At 37.5% G+C, this 20885-nt stretch overlaps 1 protein-coding gene across 1 annotated transcript in view; it reads left to right on the forward strand.

Moving 5' to 3' along the window:
- The window catches only part of LOC309475587 (uncharacterized protein), a 454091-nt gene that overhangs the window by 217808 nt on the left and 215398 nt on the right, over window positions 1–20885 (forward strand). Inside the window, exons 25-30 of the mRNA XM_082138405.1 lie at window positions 49–219; window positions 2700–2873; window positions 3999–4172; window positions 4647–4820; window positions 5316–5489; window positions 18126–18299. Coding sequence (XP_081994531.1) covers window positions 49–219; window positions 2700–2873; window positions 3999–4172; window positions 4647–4820; window positions 5316–5489; window positions 18126–18299 — 1041 coding nt within the window. The remainder of the gene's footprint in view (window positions 1–48; window positions 220–2699; window positions 2874–3998; window positions 4173–4646; window positions 4821–5315; window positions 5490–18125; window positions 18300–20885) is intronic.

The following is a 20885-nucleotide window of genomic DNA, read 5'->3' on the forward strand; positions in this document are numbered from 1 at the left end:
GTTTATTTGAGAATTTAACTGAATCCTGCTTCATCTTCTCTTCTGCAGGTTTTTGAGTCCTGATGCAGAGGAAGCCTGTCAGTATGTGACTGGAATTGTGGGTAAAAACCCGTTACTCCAGAGAGAGCTGAATCTGAGTGAACGTGAACTAGGAGACACAGGAGTGAATCAGATCGCTGCTCTACTGCAGGATAAACACTGTAAACTCAACACACTGATGTGAGTATTTCACATGGTTAAATAGTATTTTAGTACCTTTAATAGTAATGTTACAGTAGTTGGTAATACTATTTCCTCATTTGATTCAGTCAGAGGCGATTTTTCCTTGGCAGACACAAAACCACAATAAATTGATTTTAAGGCGAGACACGGCAGGCAAAAACATCGTTTTTTTTTTTACTGGTCAATTTTGAGATTTTTGGCTATTTGTCTTCAATAGCATGTCTTCTTTCTGACTGTGGTGAAAAAAAGTCCGAAATACACATGTAGGTCTTTATTTTACTACACTTTGTCTGTTTGCGTCAGTAGATTTCGCATAAATTCAACAAAAGTTGTCGTTGTAAATCATCCCGCCGATTCGCGATCTCTGTCTGCTCTCTGTCATCACAGGCACCGCTGGAAAGCTCTCTCTTCACTGTACAATGCTGTCGGATCCAAATATGGTCATTTCCTTTTTATCAGCAACCAATCGCGAAAGTAAAAGGGCTGAATACGCAATCTCATTGGCTGATGATAAATCTTTAAAGCCCGTTTTCTCAAAATGACCTTTCTCTCATTCTCCAAGTACGAAATCTCCACTTCAGTAGTACCTATATACACCAAACTTTCCAGTCTTGTACCTAGTTATATTATGAAGACATTTACAGAGGGATTTGTAAATATATTATTCCTAGCCTGATATACATAACATTTTATTCCAAAAAACATGGCGAATATCATTTTTTTAAGGCTATTGACAGTATATTCTGATTTACAGGATAACAAAAGTAGATATCCATAAATCCCTCTGTAATTTTTTTCCCATCTAATATGTGAACACAATGAAAAACAAATTTTTAACCTGGCTTTATCCAATACTCAGATTTCGTTTTTTAAAATATATACAAATTAGCGCATATTTAATTAGATATTGCCTAATTTGCATATTTAAACATTAAATTACAGAAAACTTGTAATAATTTTTTTTCTCATCTTAATGTAGGTAATCAGCTGGGAAAGTTTCATGGTGATATCTGCTAGTTAAAAATTTTACCCTATTCACCTGTAGTGTCTCGCCTTAATAATTATTTCAGTTTTTGACTGTTGAAGGAAACACATTAGATTATTCAGATAGATTTTTTCTTTTATTTTTTTCAGTCAATATGTGTAGTGATTTTCAAATGAAAAAACTACTATCAGACATGACCGGGGCTTAGTTTGTGGAGGGGATGGGGGAGGTAATCCTACCTACCATGGCACTTTGATTTAGAAAATTCTGTCAAACCGATAAGTTTTAGCTTAAATAAAGATAAAATACATTATTATCCTATGTAAACAAATAATTGTTAACTAGGCTATTACTTTATTGCAGTTATGTTATCAATGCATGTGTGGATGATACCACACACAAAAAAACAACAACTATTTTGCATAAACAAACTGTTACGTCCCTTTTTGATTTAGATAGGGGTAAGGGAGTATAACATTTAAATAAAGATGTATGTATAATTTAATATTAGGACCGGGCAATAAATGGAAAAAGATCAACTCAAAAACTACGCTCAAAAGTATTTATTTTTACAGAACCCAAAAGTGAAAGAATGAAGAGAAAATAATATTTACAATATTTACAAACAATGAGAGGAGCAACAAGACAAATAACAATACTAAACAAAAACAAACGAAGGTGGGAAGGCGAGCTTGAGAAATGCCAAATAAAATAAATAAAACAGAACAAACTAGCTATAAGATTAATGCAACTAAACTAACTACCAAACGAAAAATGTAGAAAAGAAAAGTCTTCGGCGTCAAGACGCCCTAACAAAACTACACTAACTGCAATATAACAAAAATTACAGGGTGTGGCACTCTCCTAAACCTAGTGTGTCTAATACAATTCAAAATGTCCTATGTGGTGCACAATGTATGTCGCGCGACTTACTAACCTGCTACCTCCTTCCCAGCCTCACATGCACCGTGATGACTGAACAAGGATGAACAGTATAACAAACAAAAACACTTCACAACCACTATACGACAGTTGATTTATTCACACGATAGACAGACAGAAATCAGCAACAGCGAGCCAAACAAAGACAAATGCCAAAGTGAGCATAAAGCTGGGGACGTGGAAGAGATACGGGTATTTGAGGAAGGTGAACCGGGATGTCATCATCCTTCAGGAAAACTGACAGGCTGTAGATTGATCCAATGAACATCTGAAACACACACACAACAACAATAAACTACCCACATATCCCTATTGCAACACTCTAAAATACGTACACGTACGTAAAACAAACAAACAAATAAATAAATCTCATGAGAGCGCATGCCCTGCTAAACGGTTGACACTTCAACTCTCCCCAATGTTCAAACCAAAACTACGCCCTTGGACATGACCTCCAAAAAATAAATAAAAGCGGGAATAAAACAAAACTAAACAAAATGAGTGGGCCATCATAGATCTGAGTCACTTTCTTTTCTCTTTCTGTCTTCAGTCTGTGGAGTTGCAGTATTACAGAGGAACAGTGTCTCATCCTGACTTCAGCTCTGAAATCAAACCCATCACACCTGAGAGAGCTGGACCTCGGTATAAATGAAATAAGAAACACAGGAGTGAATCACTTATGTGACGTACTGAAGGATTCACACTGTAAACTGGAGAGATTGAGGTCAGTAACATTCACATACATCAATCATAATTCTTAAAATCACTTCAACAGTTTAAATCAAGACACTGAGTTCACAGTTTTGGTGTAATCCTCTCTGCTCTCAAATTTATAAAAACTTGCCATCTCTTCTTTGGACACTGGTTTAGTCACATTTACCTTACATATCTACTATTTAAAAAAATTTTTTTTACCTAATAACTTTAAACTTCATAATGAAATTCAAGACGTAAATGTGTGTAATAGGCCTATATATCACAAACAAAACAAAACAACTTGAATTATTTTGATTATAACTCAAACTCTCCCGTCATCTGTCTTTAAAATGAATCACGAGGCCTCGTCACCCTGGGTCACATGACCATAAATTATAAAATGACTCCCTTGAAGTGACCATAAAGCTGAGTTCACACTGCATGATTTTAGCCCAGATTTGGCATGCTAAATATCTGGATCTGTCTGCGATTCAAAATCCTGCTGTGAGAAATGTGTTCTGACTGAAAACTACATCGACGATGACCGAGAGCCAATGAGAGAGCAAGATACAGGGCAGCGGGAAGTTCGGGAATGAGTTATATCCAGAATATCAGCAAGCATGGCTTCGGTTCTGAAAAAGGCTCCTCCTCTGTCTATTTGGACCCAAGAAATGGAGGAAAGTTTAGTCAAGCTTAGGCAGGAGCATCCATGTCTATTTGATGTTTCATCGGATCTCAAGCTTCTTACAGGCTACCATTTTTAATAACAATTCGTCTTGCGCCAGAGTTGTCAGTGATTCTTCCTATTGTAAAGTCATTCAATGTGTAACCAAACCGATCCATCGTGCAGTGAACACAGCAGCAACTGAATGTTACCCCAGATAGTCGTGTAGTGTGAACAGTGAATCTGAACCACTTTAAAAATCATGCAGTGTGAACGCCGCAATCCATCACTAACAGACTTGTGGAAAGGCCCTTCATGAAGGGATTTAGTTGTTCACTTTCGTTTTGAGCGTCCCTACAGATCGTCGTGTCTCCTCTGCCATTGAAGGGCGCAAAAAAAAATCAGTTTGGAATTGGTCCTTTATTTGTTTTGAAGATGCTATAACTTTGCAGAATGAAGATTTTCTTTTTCCCATTTCTCCAAATGTAGATTGGGCAGCTGTGATATGACAGATGAAGGTTGTTCTGCTGTGACTTCAGCTCTGAAATCAAACCCATCACACCTGAGAGAACTGGACCTGAGCGGGAATGAACTAGGAGACTCTGGAGTGAAAAACCTCAGTGATCTACTGATGAACCCACAATGCAAGTTGGAGAAACTAGAGTTAGTATCATTATACTGTACAGCAGTTACTGTGAGATTACAGTTCACTGTTTATTTTAAGACAACATGACTCAAGTAGTAGTGTTTATAGCTCTGAGTCTGCACCTTCTGTTACACTTTATTTTAAATGTTTTTTAACTAAGTAATAAATCCTAGTGTACCAGTATATATTTATTTTTTTCTCACAGCCTCATTTTCATCCACATAAAATTCAATATGGAGTCTAACCTGACTAAGGTCTATTGTGTTACAGTTGAAGAATTTGATACAATATATTGATTGTGTAAATGTAATTCTGCAGAAATCTGCTATGATAAAGAGTAAAGAAAACTGACAAAAGATATTGTTGAAAAATTATAGAGAAGAATCAACATCTTCCAGCACACAGAACTAGTGTGACAGAAATCAGAAATCAGAAATTAAACTAGTGACTGATATAGAACTTCAGTTTGTCTTTTCTCTCTCTGTCTTCAGTCTGTGTACATGCAGTATTACAGAGGAACAGTGTGTCATCCTGACTTCAGCTCTGAAATCAAACCCATCACACCTGAGAGAGCTGAACCTGAGTGAGAATAAACTAGGAGACTCTGGAGTGAAAAACCTCAGAGATCTACTGATGAACCCACAATGCAAGCTGGAGAAACTAGAGTAAGTAACATTATACTGTACAGCAGTTACTGTGAGATTACAGTTTACAGTTTATTTTATTTGAAGACAACAAGTAATAGTGTTTATAGCTCTGCAGCTTCTGATTATTTTTTATTTTAAATGTCTTTTAACTAGTAATAAATCTTAGTACACTGCTATATATGTTTGTTTTTTCTCAGAGCCTCATTTCCATCCACATAAAATTCAATTTGTCATCTAACCTGACTAAGGTCTATTGTGTTAAAGTTGAAGAATTTAATACAGTGTACTGATTGTGTAAATGTGGAAAAGACATATGCTGCTACAATAAAGAATAAATAAAAGAGACATAGAAGAAATAGAAGAAAAATGAAAGAGAATAAACATCTTCCAGCACACTGAACTATTGTGACAGTTGAAAACAGAGTATGGGAATTAAACTAGTGCCTGATGTAGAACTTCAGTTAGACTGTTCACATTGATTTGAGTCATTGTCTTTTCTCTTTCTGTCTTCAGTTTGTTGAGTTGCAGTATTACAGAGAAACAGTGTCTCATCCTGACTTCAGCTCTGAAATCAAACCCATCACACCTGAGAAAGCTGGACCTCAGTGAGAATAAAATAGAAAACACAGGAGTGAATCACTTATGTAACGTACTGAAGGATTCACACTGTAAACTGGAGAGATTGAGGTCAGTAACATTCACATACATTAGTGGTCCATTTTGGATATTTTGTTTAATATTAATATTCCTGTAGTTCAGAATCACATGCTCATGAGACCCACATCAGTTCTTTGACTCTTCCCTTTTGCAGATCTGTGAAATCTAATAACACACACGCACACGCACACGCACACGCACACACACACCACAATAGTTAGTTGAGAAGTTTTGAAGGCCAAATAAATACATTTATACATCTGTAGCAATTTAGTATATTTCAAAACTCTTCCCATCTGTTTAGAGGTGCTTGAAATGCTCTGTCTGGTTTAAAGATCAGGGGCCTCATTTATAAAACTTTGGGTAGGATTTGCATCAGAAGTGGCGTACGGATGAAACATAGGACATGCGTACGCACAGAAATATTCGGATTTATAAAACCGTGCGCACGCACATCCTACGCAGTTTTCTCTTAATAAATCACAATCAATTCTAAATGTAGTGCAGCTTTTGCGGCTTCATGTCACGCCCATAGTTGCCCATAAATAGTCCGTGAAACGCCCACAAGTTAATATTCATCGATTGCGAAATCATGGCAAACACAGAGGAAAACCAAGAAACGTAACTTCACTCACGTCATTACGCCTTGTGACGGAATCATGGCATTTTATTACCATCCATTTGATTGCATCTGACAAGCTACAGATGTGTTATGAGGATGAATTGCATAACATGCCAATATTATTGCAGAACATATTTCACTTTTCATTTTGCATGTGTTAATTTGCATTTCTGTTGTAATCTTCGTTTGCTTTTGTTTGTTTACACTGCAGATCGATCAAACGGGTGTTCGTGTAGGCTGTTAATTGTAAGACTTGCTAAGTCTTCATGTTATTTATGAGAGGCAGTATTGCCATTTCTTTTACAGTTTCTACAGTTTCACACACTTTCACGTGTTTCTTCATTCTGCCGACGGTGTCGCCATTTCTCATTTCACCCGTTTTTGTGCGTACGCCTGGGTCAGACCTTGCGTGAAGGACTGCACATTTTCCCGTCAAGTTTGCTTTTTATAAATACCAATTATTGCGTAGAGAGCGGCGTACGCCTTCTTTTGTGCGTACGCAACATTTATAAATGAGGCCCCAGGTGCTCAACACCCTGCCCCGTATATGCAGACCAGGGGGGCCTCATTTATAACCGTTGCGTACGCACAAAACAGGCCCTGAAAGAGGCGTACGCCACTTCCGACGCATAAGTTGTGATTTATAAAAACAAACTTGACGGGAAAATTTGCGCACCTGCACGCAAACTCTGACCCATGCGTATGAACGTTTTGGAGATGGAGCAGTTTGGCGACACCGATGGTGAGCTGGAGATTAGTGTCTTTTTAGACAGAAAATCTAAAGAAAATTAATCATCTACAGAAAGATAATACAAATATAATTTCACTCACCAAGCCTGTCACTTGAAGCAAATATCCATCCCTTCTTAAATGTCCACGCCTAGCGAGCGCGTTGGGCCGTTTAGTGAAACTGACGCAGTTTAAATAAATAAAATAATGATTTAAACTATGTTTTACTTCTGATATAAACATTTAGATTAAATATGCCATTCAAATTATGGAGTTAAACACTTAAACATGAAATCATTACTGAAGTTACAACATTTTTTATATTCAATCAATAGAAATATTTGTTGTGCATGGATGCGATGTTTTTTTTAACACTTTTCCTGTGGCATGCTGTGTTTTAATGTTTTAACCACAGAGATAATTGCTTATCATGATAATACCAGATTGTCTGAGAAAATAGTTTCGTGCAAATAATGCCTATCCGTTTCCATTAAAAATAGAAATCAATTAAAAATACAATTCGGCCAGTGGAAAAGATTGAGAAAAAACTTTCTCTGAAATGTATTTTACACTATTTGATTTATGTATTCAAAAACAAGGCAAGGATAGGCAAGTACATGATTTTTATTAACGTAATGTGTCTTGTACCGTTAAACGTTATCACGTGGATGAATAATTATATGCAAATGATATGCAGATGAGGATCTGCATAGTAAAACTAGGCGTTGTAAGCTCCATATATGGTTATTTCGGGGTGGAGACGCATGTGCGCACAATCTCCCACTGACTGGGATTTATAAAGTGAATTCTGCGCAGGTTCTGGCGTACGAACGGTTTTATAAGTCTGAATATTTTTTTGCGTACGCCATTTTTGGCTTTCGGGGGCACGTACACTTTTAGTAAGGATCCTACGCACAGTTTTATAAATGAGGCCCCTGGTTGTGCTTTGTACCACCTGAGATGAAAACGATGAAAATAATCAAAAATTTTAAAGGAACACTCCGACTTTTTGGGACTTTAGCTTATTCACAGTATCCCCCAGAGTTAGATAAGTCCATACATACCTTTTTCATTTCTGTGTAAGTGTTATTTGACGCACCCACCGCTAGCCTAGCTTAGCACAAAGACTGGATGTAAATGGATAATGGTAGCATACTAATCCCAATAAGTGACAAAATAATGCAAACATTTTCCTATTTACATGTTGTGATCTGTATAGTCACAGCGTGTACAAATAACAAGGCTATAAGAGACAGAGACCATTTTTAATCGTATAAATACTGGGAACTATATTCTCACTAGGCGTAGGAGCACAGCTAACGTTACTTGGGCGGAGTGATTAGCGCAGCACAAGAGACGCCCTGTGGTGAGGAGCAGAGAGTTCGCTCAGAGTTGGAGTAGAGTCAGCAATTACTACAGTAGATAGTACATTTATAGTTTACAGTCATGGGTGTTCACTGTATTGTAAAGAGCTGCGACAAAGGGGAGACCAGGTAATACTATGATGTTTCATAGAATTCCAACCAAAAACGCTGACCTGATGAATCGATGGCTACTTGTTCTGGGTATAGATCCAAACACACCTGTAAACAGCATCACAAAGTATTTCGTTTGCTCTGAACATTTTACTATAGATGCAAGTTGCCACACGGACCATGAAACGTGTGCTAAACCCAGATAGCAAACAGTCATTAGCCGCATTTCCACTGTCGGGCCAGGGCCGGGCCAGGGCTTTAAACGGGCCGTGCCGGGCTGATAGCCTCGGGCTAATAGCACCAGGCCGCGTTTCCACTGTCGTGCCAGAAGCTCCACAGCGCTTCACTAAAACACGCCCGTAACACGCCTCTCTGGAACAACGTCACACTAACCCATTCACCAACAAATGGAAGTTTTATCAGAAAACTAATCAGAAATCACTGGACACAGCGTTGAAAACAAACATGATAAAAGCGGCCGTTTGCTGGCATTTTTGTTGTTTACTTGAATATTTAAAACCCAAGCATCGATGTTTTACCACAGGTTTACAATAAAAAGTGATACATTGATCATAATGAATTAATTTATGTCAAAATTGCACATTAGTCACTCAGAAATAAATTACCGTTAGGTCTATTTCACAAAAGAAAGAGGACACACTTACTTCTTCAGTCACGTCTGTTACTGTTTATCTGGTAGCCTAGTTACAGGACATATTTACATCACATTTAGAAAGAATGATAATTTCTACAAATATATGCCACCAAAAATACGACCTGAGGAGCTTTAGCACTCTCTCGACTCCCATACAGATATTTTCAGTCAGAGAAACAGAGGAAGCTCCCGAAAAAAAAAGTTGCTTTATTTTATGATAGTCCGGTATAAAGAGACGAGACGTAGGCTACTGACAGATAAAATAAAAACATGACTGTGATAGCCTTTATGATTGGTCTGATTTCTTCAAGCGTATGTTTTTTTACTATGCGTATCTTCAAGCGTTTACTATGTTTACCATGGTAATGGTTAGCGCGCATAGTCTTTTGCATCACAAACACAAGGCATTCAAACATGAACGCGAGTTAAATTATTTTAAAAGTCTTTAATGCTGACAGAATCATCCGGCGCTGCCGTCTCCCGACTCAGGTGAACTCCGCCTCTGTTCGTAACCACTCCTCTAGCCCGAGCTGGCCCGCTCTGGCCCAAGGTATTCGACGGGCCAGAAATCCTGGCCGCTGGCCCCGAGTAAGCCCCGATCAAACCCCGGAAGTGACAGTGGAAACGCGACTGGCCCTGGCACGCACTAGCACGGCCCGGCCCTGGCCCGACAGTGGAAACGCGGCTATTGAAACTATGTTATATCAACATTCCTTTTTCAACAATAAGTAATTGAATCAACATCGAACTCTGATGTTGATTCTACATCATTTTGCACCCTGTTTTAATATTGAAACAACGTTGAAATCCTGTCCATAGATCAACGGAATTTCAATAGTATTTAAATTATCAGGAATATTGAAACAATGTTGAAATTTCAACTAAACTAAGGATCAACGTGATTTCAATGGAATTTCAATAGTTTTTAAATGTTAATTTTAAATGTAATGCCATAATTTAAATAGCCTGCTTTATCTACAGCCAGTAGTAGAACATTTGAAATCTCGTATAAAACACTGAACACACCACACTCTTTTTTTTTAGCCTTTTTATTTAATTATTTGTACTCTTTATTTACACTTCAATGTCCTCTGATGCCAAATATTTTGCCGTCCAGTCCCTCCTGCCCGGTCTGGCGCATAGCGCAGCCACTTTTGCACAGCCTGTGGGTGACGGCGGCTGTCCCCATCTGCTGAGTAGAGCATCTAAAACAAAAAATAAAATCACAATGCAAAAAATTAGCATTTAAGTTAAACAGAACACATATTTAAACACTTGGAACAAATTCAAATTCAATATAGGCTAAATAACTGGATACTTATAACTAAGTAAATAGTAAATGTATTGATTAGAGTTACCAGACAAAAGATTTTTCCGGTTGACTAATTGCACATTTATATTAATTTCTGCTTAAATACTGGGTGCATGGAGGAATATAGCATACGCCCGAGCTGTGGCTTAATTTAAATTGAGCAGCAATACTGCTGTGGTAAAAGGGATGTCAAGCATTTATTTATTATTTATTTTAATGTTACTGAGGAATGAGTTAAAGCATAAAGCTACTGTATGCTACACTCCATAAATGTTCCTAAAGAGTGTTGAAAATTGAGAAGCCATAGTTTATGGATCAGTGAATTACCCACAGCATTTATTCAGGGGAATGTTCAACAAACATATTAATTAGCTAACAGGTCAAAGTAACAATAAAAAAAGGAAGAAAAAAAAAAGGAAAAAAATAGGCAAATGTGCATGCATGCAGGACAGCTGTATTTGCCAACAGTGGAAGATCTGACCACACAGTCCCACCTTCCACATTCTGAACATTCAATCTAAAGAAGGGAGAACAAACTATAGACTAAGTTACATGTTAATGAAGAACAGTTACTTGTTTTGCAATGTATATTCTTACCCATTGGCCAGTTTGGCCTTCATACCTATGCTGCTCTCCATCTAATGTAATCATGTTATATTAGTAAATAAATGTCACAGTTGTATTATCTTTTTAAGAACAATTTAACACACCATCACCCTTCATTGTGAAATTTTCACATCTCCTCTCTATATAATCACGCTCCTTTCTTGAGCAGCAATCGGGATATTGGTTATCCTGCAAAGTTTTTGATTTGTCTAACTTTAATTGCATCCATTTGCTGTGGCAGTATATGGCCTAACAACAATGACACTTAATTTATAGACCTTTTAATCTGTTCCTAATGGTTAGCATACAACAATAATGAAAGCACATGATGTGATGAATAACAAGTAAAGAGAATATGTTAATGAGATTCATGGTACCAGTCAAATGAAGAATTTATATTACATAAAAAGATTGTGTCATATTTCTTTTGTTAAAGATGTCAGCAAAAAAGTAAACAATAAAGCATTTCCTATTGTTTTAGAGAGGGTCAAGCTATTCGTCTGAGGTGACAAATGATTAAGAGGTTGGTGACAGTAGGCCTATAAGAATATTAGCCATAGAGAATATCAGTATATATTTGTAATAATTCATTATCACTATATCATATATTTTGCTTATTTCAGTAATACAATTTGTGGTTGCCTTTAAGGTGGACTTTAATCACTAAAGACAAAGTGTTTTCTACATGTCCAATACAAGACATATACACAACATTCAAGTTCATGCTCCTACTGAGCATAATGTACATTTACACATTTGGCAGACACTATCCAAAGTGACTTACATCGCGTTTCAAAGTACACCTTTACATTTATCAGTTCTTGCTTTTCCTGGGAATCAAACCCATGACTTTGGCGTTGTAAGTACCAACGCTCTACTGTTTGAGCTACAGGAAGTGTAATTTAAAGAGTCAAAATTCGTTTTTATTTTTTTATTTTATAAATCTGTTGAAAATGTTACAAGTTCCTGAGATAATTAACTTTATGACCCTACATGTATAAGCATTGCTGCTTTATTATATGTCCAGGGAAAAGGATACAGAGGCGTCAGAGCTACAGAAAAGAGATCTTAATATAATCAGCAGAGTAAAATAAGCTGATAAGTGTTTTTAAATAAAAAATAATAGATCCATTATAAAATTAGGCTATATGCAGATCAATAAATGCAACTTGAAAAAAATGTAAATGACTTTGAAATTTGTTTCTTTTAGGTAGCCTAGCTATTTTAATTTATCTACTGTCTGTTGTTATTTGTGATTAGAACTCATGACAACACACTACAGAAAATATGATACACTAATGTTGAGAAGATTCTTACACGTCTTCTGAAGTGCACTGACAAGTCTGTTCATCCAATGAAACTGAATGCCCCATGTTAACATAGGCGTGGTTTCTGAGCTTGACACTTAAAGGTGCTGTATGTAGTTTTTAGCGGCCTCTAGCGGTGATGTTTCAGATTGCAACCAATAAGTTTACAAGTGCGTGCTCTTATGAGCGAGCACTGTGGGTACCGGCCAGACTGAGACGCGTCACGCAACACACGGGAGAAAGCATCCCACAACATGCTGGAAACTCAGGTAAACTCCCACTGCAACGTTACAATAATAGGTTACTTTTATCAGCTTGACGTTGAACTAATGCTCCATGCTCGTACTATGATAAGTAGGCTATGGAACCCTATCAACCGTGCCGAATTTTGCCACTGCAAACACCACTTCACATTTTCTTCAGGAAATGTAAATTCTAGGTTTGTAGATAAGGTTTCTCCATGATTCAAATGCCCTGCCGATGCTGATCCGTGTTTTTTACCCGAAGTTCATCCGATTCACGTCTGGCCTTACGAGCTTCAGCAGAAAAAACTTTTTTTTTTTAATCAATATGTGGAGTTTGTGTTGGAGTCTGTGTTGTGCTGGGAGCAGGTCGTTTCTTAGTGTTATCAGACATGTCATAAGTTGCATAAGTCATAAGTCCATGTCATAAGTTGCAGTGTCGTCGCTGTTGAGTGCAAAGTCAGTAGGCTAGACGAGTCTAGAGGCTCGGGAGCGCGCATGCAGGTGACGTCAGTCACGTCACTGGCGGTAAATCCGACCCGGGACCTTCACATAAAAATAAGAATACTTGCTCTCAGAGGTAATAGCAAAACCCGCAAAGTGAATAATTTTAATGTGAGATTACAACCCTTTCACACACAGGCAATAAAAAAAGGATTAGTTTTGGTAGAAAAGCTACATACAGCACCTTTAAGTATGTTAAACTTATTTGAAATTGCGTCAAATACGCAGGAATATACACTTCAAAAACAAATCGCTTTATGCATACCAGTGTGTATACAACATACGTTTTTAATCATGGATCCGTGAAAAATGGCAGCGACGAATCTGTAGCCGTCTAACATCTGCTGGAAATCCAGGTAAAACTATCTGCGTGCACGCGCGTTCCCCAGTTAACATGATCCCCAGTTGATCCGTAACACCGGGTGTATTAGGGCAGAGAAATCTTCCGTGGTAGTGACGCAAATATTTTGATTGTCATCAAGCCTTGACATTGATGGCAATACCCGGTCCCATTCATTACAACAAAGGCACTCGGTTTCCTTTAAAGCTACTCTATGCATTTTCTTCTAATAAAAAAAAAAAAAAAAAACACGTTATTATTCTGAGCCTGCAAAAAAGATCGGTCTTCCAAATCATGGCTTTATCTAAATACACTTTGATAAATCTGTAATATTCAACTGTATTTTAGAGCTGTTTGTATGGATTTCATGGGAAATTAACGTTACTTGCATCGTACACACTTATACAGAGAAAATTAACTCCAGTAGTTAGTTTTATTTTTCACCAATAGAGGGACAAAAGTTTATTGTAGTGTAGCGATAAAGTCAGAGCCGGCGGCAGAAACAAATCAATGGACGGGCATTTAATATTCTTGGGGGGGCCTAATTATGACATCCAATAAATTTTTCTATAGGACAACCAACTATTGCTACAACAGTTTCACGGCGATTTCAATACCAAACTACAATTAGCCTATTTCTCATATTTCGGCTACTGAAGATATCATGTTACAGTTATAGTCTTGGTCTGTATTGTTCCGTGAACACAGCATGCTATAAGCCAACTTCCTATAATAACAGCCTAATAGTCACAAATCTCAAGTTAAGTATTAAATCAACCATGCATAATCAACTACGACACACTCACACACATATAGCATATCAGTGTCAAATGCATAATTTACACCACGGCTGGTGCAACTTGAGAAGAGTAATAAAAACAACTGGCCTACTCACGTTCTTAATACAGCTGAAGTCGCCGTTTTTGGGAGTGGAATCTCCTCATGAGTTTCTCTTTCCATTCGTTTCTGAATCTCCTGGTAAGGTCCTTCTCGAAGGCAAGTTGGATGAGATGGGCTTTCCGCTTGTGAAGCATGCTCCGCCGGTGTTCAGAATAAATGTTTTTGAGTGTGGAAAATGAATTTTCACACATAGCTGTTGATGCGCCCAGTGTCACAGCATTTGTCATGGCAGTAAGCACACTGGGCATTGCTTGCAGGGCACCGCTGAATTTGGTTAACATGTTGCTCAGTGTCCATTTTCCATCATCCGGAGGAAGTTCCCTTTCACGGAGTTTGTTGTAAAGGAACTGGCGGCCCACGATATACTCTGATTCAACAAGTTCAGTGCTCCAGTAGTGGTTTTACCCTAACTGTATCCATAAAGTTCTCTCTGTCGGCCTCCAGGTCCAAGGCACCCAGCGCACCAATGAGATGGCTATTACGTTCACCAAAACGCGCACATAGCTCTCTGTGCACTGCATCCACAACACTATAAAACAACCTCTCCAGTTCAGATTTTTCATTCGTTTTGTTTTGTCCAACACTTTCCTCCACAACAAAATCCCGTAGATTCTGGTTCAAGACACGCTTTCTCTTACTTGGTCCAGTTGTTGTTGTCGCGTCGTCATTGGCGGCTGGTACAGATGTATTCCATAACGCACAAAATGCTGTCTCATTGCGAAGTTGTCCGATGCATTCCGACGCACTGTTAACGAGTGTTACAGCAGTATACAAGTCCATGTTCTCGGCTTGTAGCATGCGGTTTGGGGGCTCTAAAGTTTTTTTTAAAGTTTGGCCTTTGTAGTGAATTGATATTGTGGGTTTTCTAAAGAATTTGTAGAGCAGATTGCAGACATGGAAAACTTCCTCAACTGCATTCTCGACTGACATGGCATGAACAATAACTAAATGAAGCTGGTGATTAAAGCAGTGCACGTATGGGATATCACGGCCAAGTTTATCCTTGAGTAGTTTCTGCACTCCTCCATTTTTCCCTGACATAAGGGAAGCACCATCATAAACCTGGCTTAGTATCTTGTCAGTGCTGAGTCCGATTTTTTTCAACTCATCAATTATTGTTGTAGTTAGAGTATCCGCATCCCCCTTTTCAGCTGTAGCCATGACTAATAAGCGTTCACATGCTGTGAAATTTTCATCAACGTAACGCACAACTATTGAAATGTTTTCTTGACCTGTTGGGTCGCGGGTTCCGTCCACTTTGATGGTGTACCATGAGTCCCCGATCTCTCTGACAATTTCTTCTGTCAGTATGGCGCTCATCATTTCGATGACCTCGTTTTGCACATCATGGCTTGTGTATGTTGCATTTCGAGGGATGGATTTGGTTATTTCAGCCAGATGATGATCTTTTCTCAAAGTATACTCAAATAATGAGAGAAAAACTCCAGTGTTTGCATTTTCGTCTGTCATATTGGCAAAACTTTCATCGTCTCCTCTGAATGCCATTTGGTTTACAGCTAAAAACTCAATCATGTCAATAATAGCCGATATATAATATCTATTACGTGCCAGCTGGTCTGCGTGGACAAGAGTGCTGATCTCTGTACCTGTCTGTCTGCGTCTTTTGGATTCTTTCCACATAGATTCACACCTCAAGTGTTCTTTAGAGGAACCATGCTTGTTCAATCCCTTACTAGTCTCAGTTGCATGTTTCCAATCAGTGAATCCTTTCATGGTGAATGTTGTCTGAGGAACGGAATTTGCGACATGCGAAACAAAAGGCTGCATCTGTGGTCAACGAGTATTCAAGCCAATCCCTGTTTTTGTACCAACTGCAGCTAAAAGAACGTTTTTTCAGTCCATACAGTTTCACAGGATATTTGTCCAAAATCACCTGCTGAGGTTCAGCAGTACCAAGGTCACACACTGAGTCTGTTAATAATTCCACTGGCCTGCTTGGTCCCACCGTGACGACATGCTCACCAGACTGGCTAGCGTCAGAAAAAACATAGCTTGGATCATGACTGGTGCTGCTAGCCAAGGCTCCACCACTTTCTGTCGTTGTAGCAGGTGTTTCAGGCGCCACAGGTGTTAGTTCCTTTCCTCCAGAAGCTGACGATTTGAAAAACTTTCGTATATCCATATTTTCAATTTACACTTTCACGATTAATTTAACCTAGCTAGCTAGCTTAGGCAAAACCGAGCGCATGTCGCGTACGTCGCTATAACTTTACCGAGATGCTGCTGCTGTTAGAGCGGTCAGCGGGAAACCCCTTTTTTGTAAACAATAATCATTCAAACTTGGTGGGGTTTTTTTCATAAGATTATGAGTCAAACATTACACTTAAATACACACATCAATAAATATATAAATACTACACGTAAATTATTATTAGTTTTAAAATAATTTATTAAATGCAAATTGGATGGAGCTCTGTAGGCGGGCCTGGCCCCCTAAGGCCCGCCCATAGCGCCGGGACTGGATAAAGTACGGAGCCCCTAAGGGACATGGTGGTGGAAAAAAATTTAGGGTGGGAGAATTATTATTATTATTTTTTTTTTTTTTATTTTTTTTTTAAATCTTTTGCATTCCCCCGAGAAACTTTGCGTTCCCTCTCGAAGATATTTGCGTTCCCACGCAAAACCTGTTGTGAGCTCGGACAGACGCTTCCTGTTTAATGTCCCGCTGCCAGTGTTTCAGAGCTCCGTATGTTAATGGAGCGTTTCATATTGTTTATAAGTCTAGTGAACTTAGACTTTTAAAGAAATGCGGTCAGTGCTTAACTCAGGAGTTCAGTGAAGCTGGCAATATTCACATAGGCTATTCAAACTTCCCGGGTCAATATTCTTGAGCTAAACGTTATTAAAACACAAACAACACCTATTTACAATCACAGTAACCTAAACAACGAGCTACAACCCAATTCTCCTCAAAACGAGCTTTATAATATACATTTGTCTCTAACCAGACGAATGAGAGACAAGTACAAATAAGGGTCCGTCTCCAAAGTGCAAATCCCAAAACTCTTCTGCACATATTATATTATTAAACATATTCAATAGCTTCACTGTGACACACTGTACTGTCACCAAATTCAGTTCACACATCACTGCTCTCCTGCTGGTTATACTACAATACTTAGTTTGATTTAAAAAAAAAAGCATAATTTTTATGATTATTTATTATGAAATTAAATCAATAACTTCACCCTTTTTAGTGTAAACTGAATTGGGTGGCACTACAGTTTGTAACATTGAAGTTTGAAAGTAGTAAATTTCATGAATTCTCAGCACTTAAATGGCACTTTGAGAAGCTTGATAAATTAGGGCCCTGATATTTAAGACTTAGATTATTTTTTTAAACATATAATTTTAAGATATCTTAGTGCTTTAAGATATCTACTTATTATTGATTCTGCTTTCACCTTGCCATCTTTGTCTATTCTATTCTTAGACTAAAATGCATGTTTGAGCGGTTTTAACTAAAAGCAACTTGCAAATATCTTAAAATATGTTAGTGCAATTGTTTTGTTTCAAGATACACATCAGTGATGTGTGTTTTTTTCTTCTTCTTTTTTTTTCTTCTAATGCACGTTTATAAAAGCTGTTTAGATATTCTAATTTAACCAAAGCCTACTCCTGGTTTAATCAAAGCCCTGTTTGTGAAACCAGGCCAATGAGTTTTACACTACTGTGGAGATATTTTAGAAACATTTTGTTAGATTCAGCCTTAAAAAACTGCTTCAGCTAGAGTGAAATATGTAGGCTTTCCAGCATGAACTGGACATTTCACATCTTCTTTGGGGCCGTTTGTTTGACTGCATTTCCAGTTGTCTGATTTTGTTTTGCAACTGACTTTAAATTGTGTTGTACAAGGAACAAAATATAATTCAGTTTAGTTCATTTAATTTATTTTGTTCTTTCTAGAATAACTGATTAATTAACTGAATGTTACAATGTCATTTTTGTTCTAGACTCTCAGACTGCAATTTCACAGAAGAAGGTTATAGAGCTCTGGCTTTAGCTCTGAGATCAAACCCTTCACACCTGATAGAGCTGGATCTCACAGGAAATGATCCTGGACAATCAGGAGTGAAGGAGCTCAATGATTTACTACAGGATCCAAACTGTCAACTGAAGACACTGAGGTGAGATATGATGAAATAAAACAACATACATTGCATGCAGCCTATTTATTTATAGAAATATTATTTCAATAATACAACAAGCTTCATAATATGTTGTTACATCAAAGTTGACTGCATGATTCCAAGACTAAAGTCATGTAAAATGGATTTTGTCATTACACCAAGTTTAATTGAACTGAATCCTGCTTCATCTTCTCTTCTGCAGTGTTTTGAGTTATGATGCAGATGAAGCCTGTCAGTATTTGACTGGAATTTTGGGTAAAAACCCGTTACTCCTGAGAGAGCTGAATCTGAGTGAACATGAACTAGGAGACACAGGAGTGAATCAGATCGCTGCTCTACTGCAGGATAAACACTGTCAACTCGACACACTGAAGTGAGTATTTCACATGGTTAAAAATAGTATTTTTTTTTACCTTTAATAGTAATGTTACAGTAGTTGGTAATACTATTTCCTCATTTGATTCAGTCAGGGGTGATTGACAGACACAAAACCACAATAAATTGATTATTAGATTATTCTGATTTCTTTTTTTTTTCTTCTTTTTTTCAGTTAATATTTTTAGTGATTTTCAAATGACAAAATAGCCAGACACGACCAGGGGCGTAGTAAATAACCAAAACAATAACCCCCAATATTTATAGCCCACCATGTTAATGTAAACATAGAATCAGGCCATTAATTAATTATACATCGCGTGTTCAGAGAATTTATAGGGGAGCGTGGGGCACAACCTAACGCAGGTTTAAATGTAACATGGACTTTTTGCATAGTTATTCAAGGTCAAGCAGGTTGTGTTTCCGGTTATTTTCTCTCGCTGCCAAAAGAAGGCCTACCGCGGATTTGTGGAAAGTTTTGATAAGATTTTGTGGACAAAGAGTGTTTTGACGCAAGTAAATCATTTTTTTTTTTTTTTTCGGTTTCTGAGTTGGTCAGAAACCGAATGATCTAAAACAGCCACATAAACCAAAAAGACTGATGAGAAGAGGAGAAATCATTATCCTGCACCAACATAAACTAGAAAGCTATTTAAATAACTCATGACCTTTTACTAGAATTTGTCAAATTCTATTTTATTTATTGTGGTAAATTTTGACTAACTTGTAGATTTTATATATAGATTATCTGTTAAGGGAATAGATTTTTTTCACTTAAGATTTATATTACAACTGTGGCATGTGTCTAGTTTCTGAATGTGTAGGTCGCTATTTTTTTTATTGCAATCAAGAGGACTAAACAATGTGTGTTTTCTGCTAATAATGACAGATATTAGTAAAACCCTGGCTTTCAGATATGCCAAGAGATAACAGGAAATTAACATTTTCAATATAAGAAAATGTTAAGTAAAGTTAGTTTTACCTACCATGGCACTTTGATTTCAGGGGTGATTCTTCCGGATAAATCCGGAAATCCGGCTTTTCCGACCTGAAAATGATGCTCTCGTAAATCATGCAAATCCTTTTTTTTTTGCGGGTCGCGTGTAAAGCACGGTTAGTGTCTCCTCTACCATTGAAGGGCTTAAAAATCAGTTTGGAATTTGTCCTTTATTTGTTATGAAGATGCTATAACTTTGCAAAATGAAGATTTTCTTTTTCCCATTCCTCCAAATGTAGATTAGGCTGCTGTAGAATGACAGATGAAGGTTGTTCTGCTGTGACTTCAGCTCTGAAATCAAACCCATCACACCTGAGAGAACTGAACCTGAGCATGAATAAACTAGGAGACTCTGGAGTGAAAAACCTCAGTGATCTACTGATGAACCCACAATGCAAACTGGAGGCACTAGAGTAAGTATCATTATACTGTACAGCAGTTACTGTGATATTACAGTTCACTGTTTATTTTATTTTAAGACAACAAGTAATAGTGTTTATAGCTCTGCAGCTTCTGTTTATTTTTTATTTTAAATGTCTTTTAACTAGTAATAAATCTTAGTACACTGCTATATATGTTTGTTTTTCTCACAACCTCATTTTCATCCACATAAAATTCAATTTGTCATCTAACCTGACTAAGGTCTATTGTGTTAAATATGAAGACTTTAATACAGTGTACTGATTGTGTAAATGTGGAAAAGACATCTGCTGCTACAATAAAGAATAAAGAAAAGAGACATAAAAGAAATAGAAGGAAAATGAAAGAGAATAAACATCTTCCAGCACACTGAACTATTGTGACAGTTGAAAACAGAGTATAGGAATTAAACTAGTGCCTGATGTAGAACTTCAGTTAGACTGTTCACATTGATCTGAGTCATTGTCTTTTCTCTTTCTGTCTTCAGTCTGTGTGAATGCAGTATTACAGAGAAACAGTGTCTCATCCTGACTTCAGCTCTGAAATCAAACCCATCACACCTGAGAGAGCTGGACCTCAGTGAGAATCAAATAAAAAACACAGGAGTGAATCACTTATGTAACGTACTGAAGGATTCACACTGTAAACTGGAGATATTAAGGTCAGTAACATTCACATACATCAGTGGTCCATTTTCGATATCATATTTTGTTTAAAGGGATAGTTCACCCAAAAATGAAAATGCTGTCATCATTTACTATTCCTCAAGTTGTTCCAAACCTGTATGACTT

The sequence above is a fragment of the Leuciscus leuciscus genome (genome assembly GCF_965113295.1).
Source record: "Leuciscus leuciscus genome assembly, chromosome: 15".
NCBI lineage: Eukaryota > Metazoa > Chordata > Actinopteri > Cypriniformes > Leuciscidae > Leuciscus > Leuciscus leuciscus.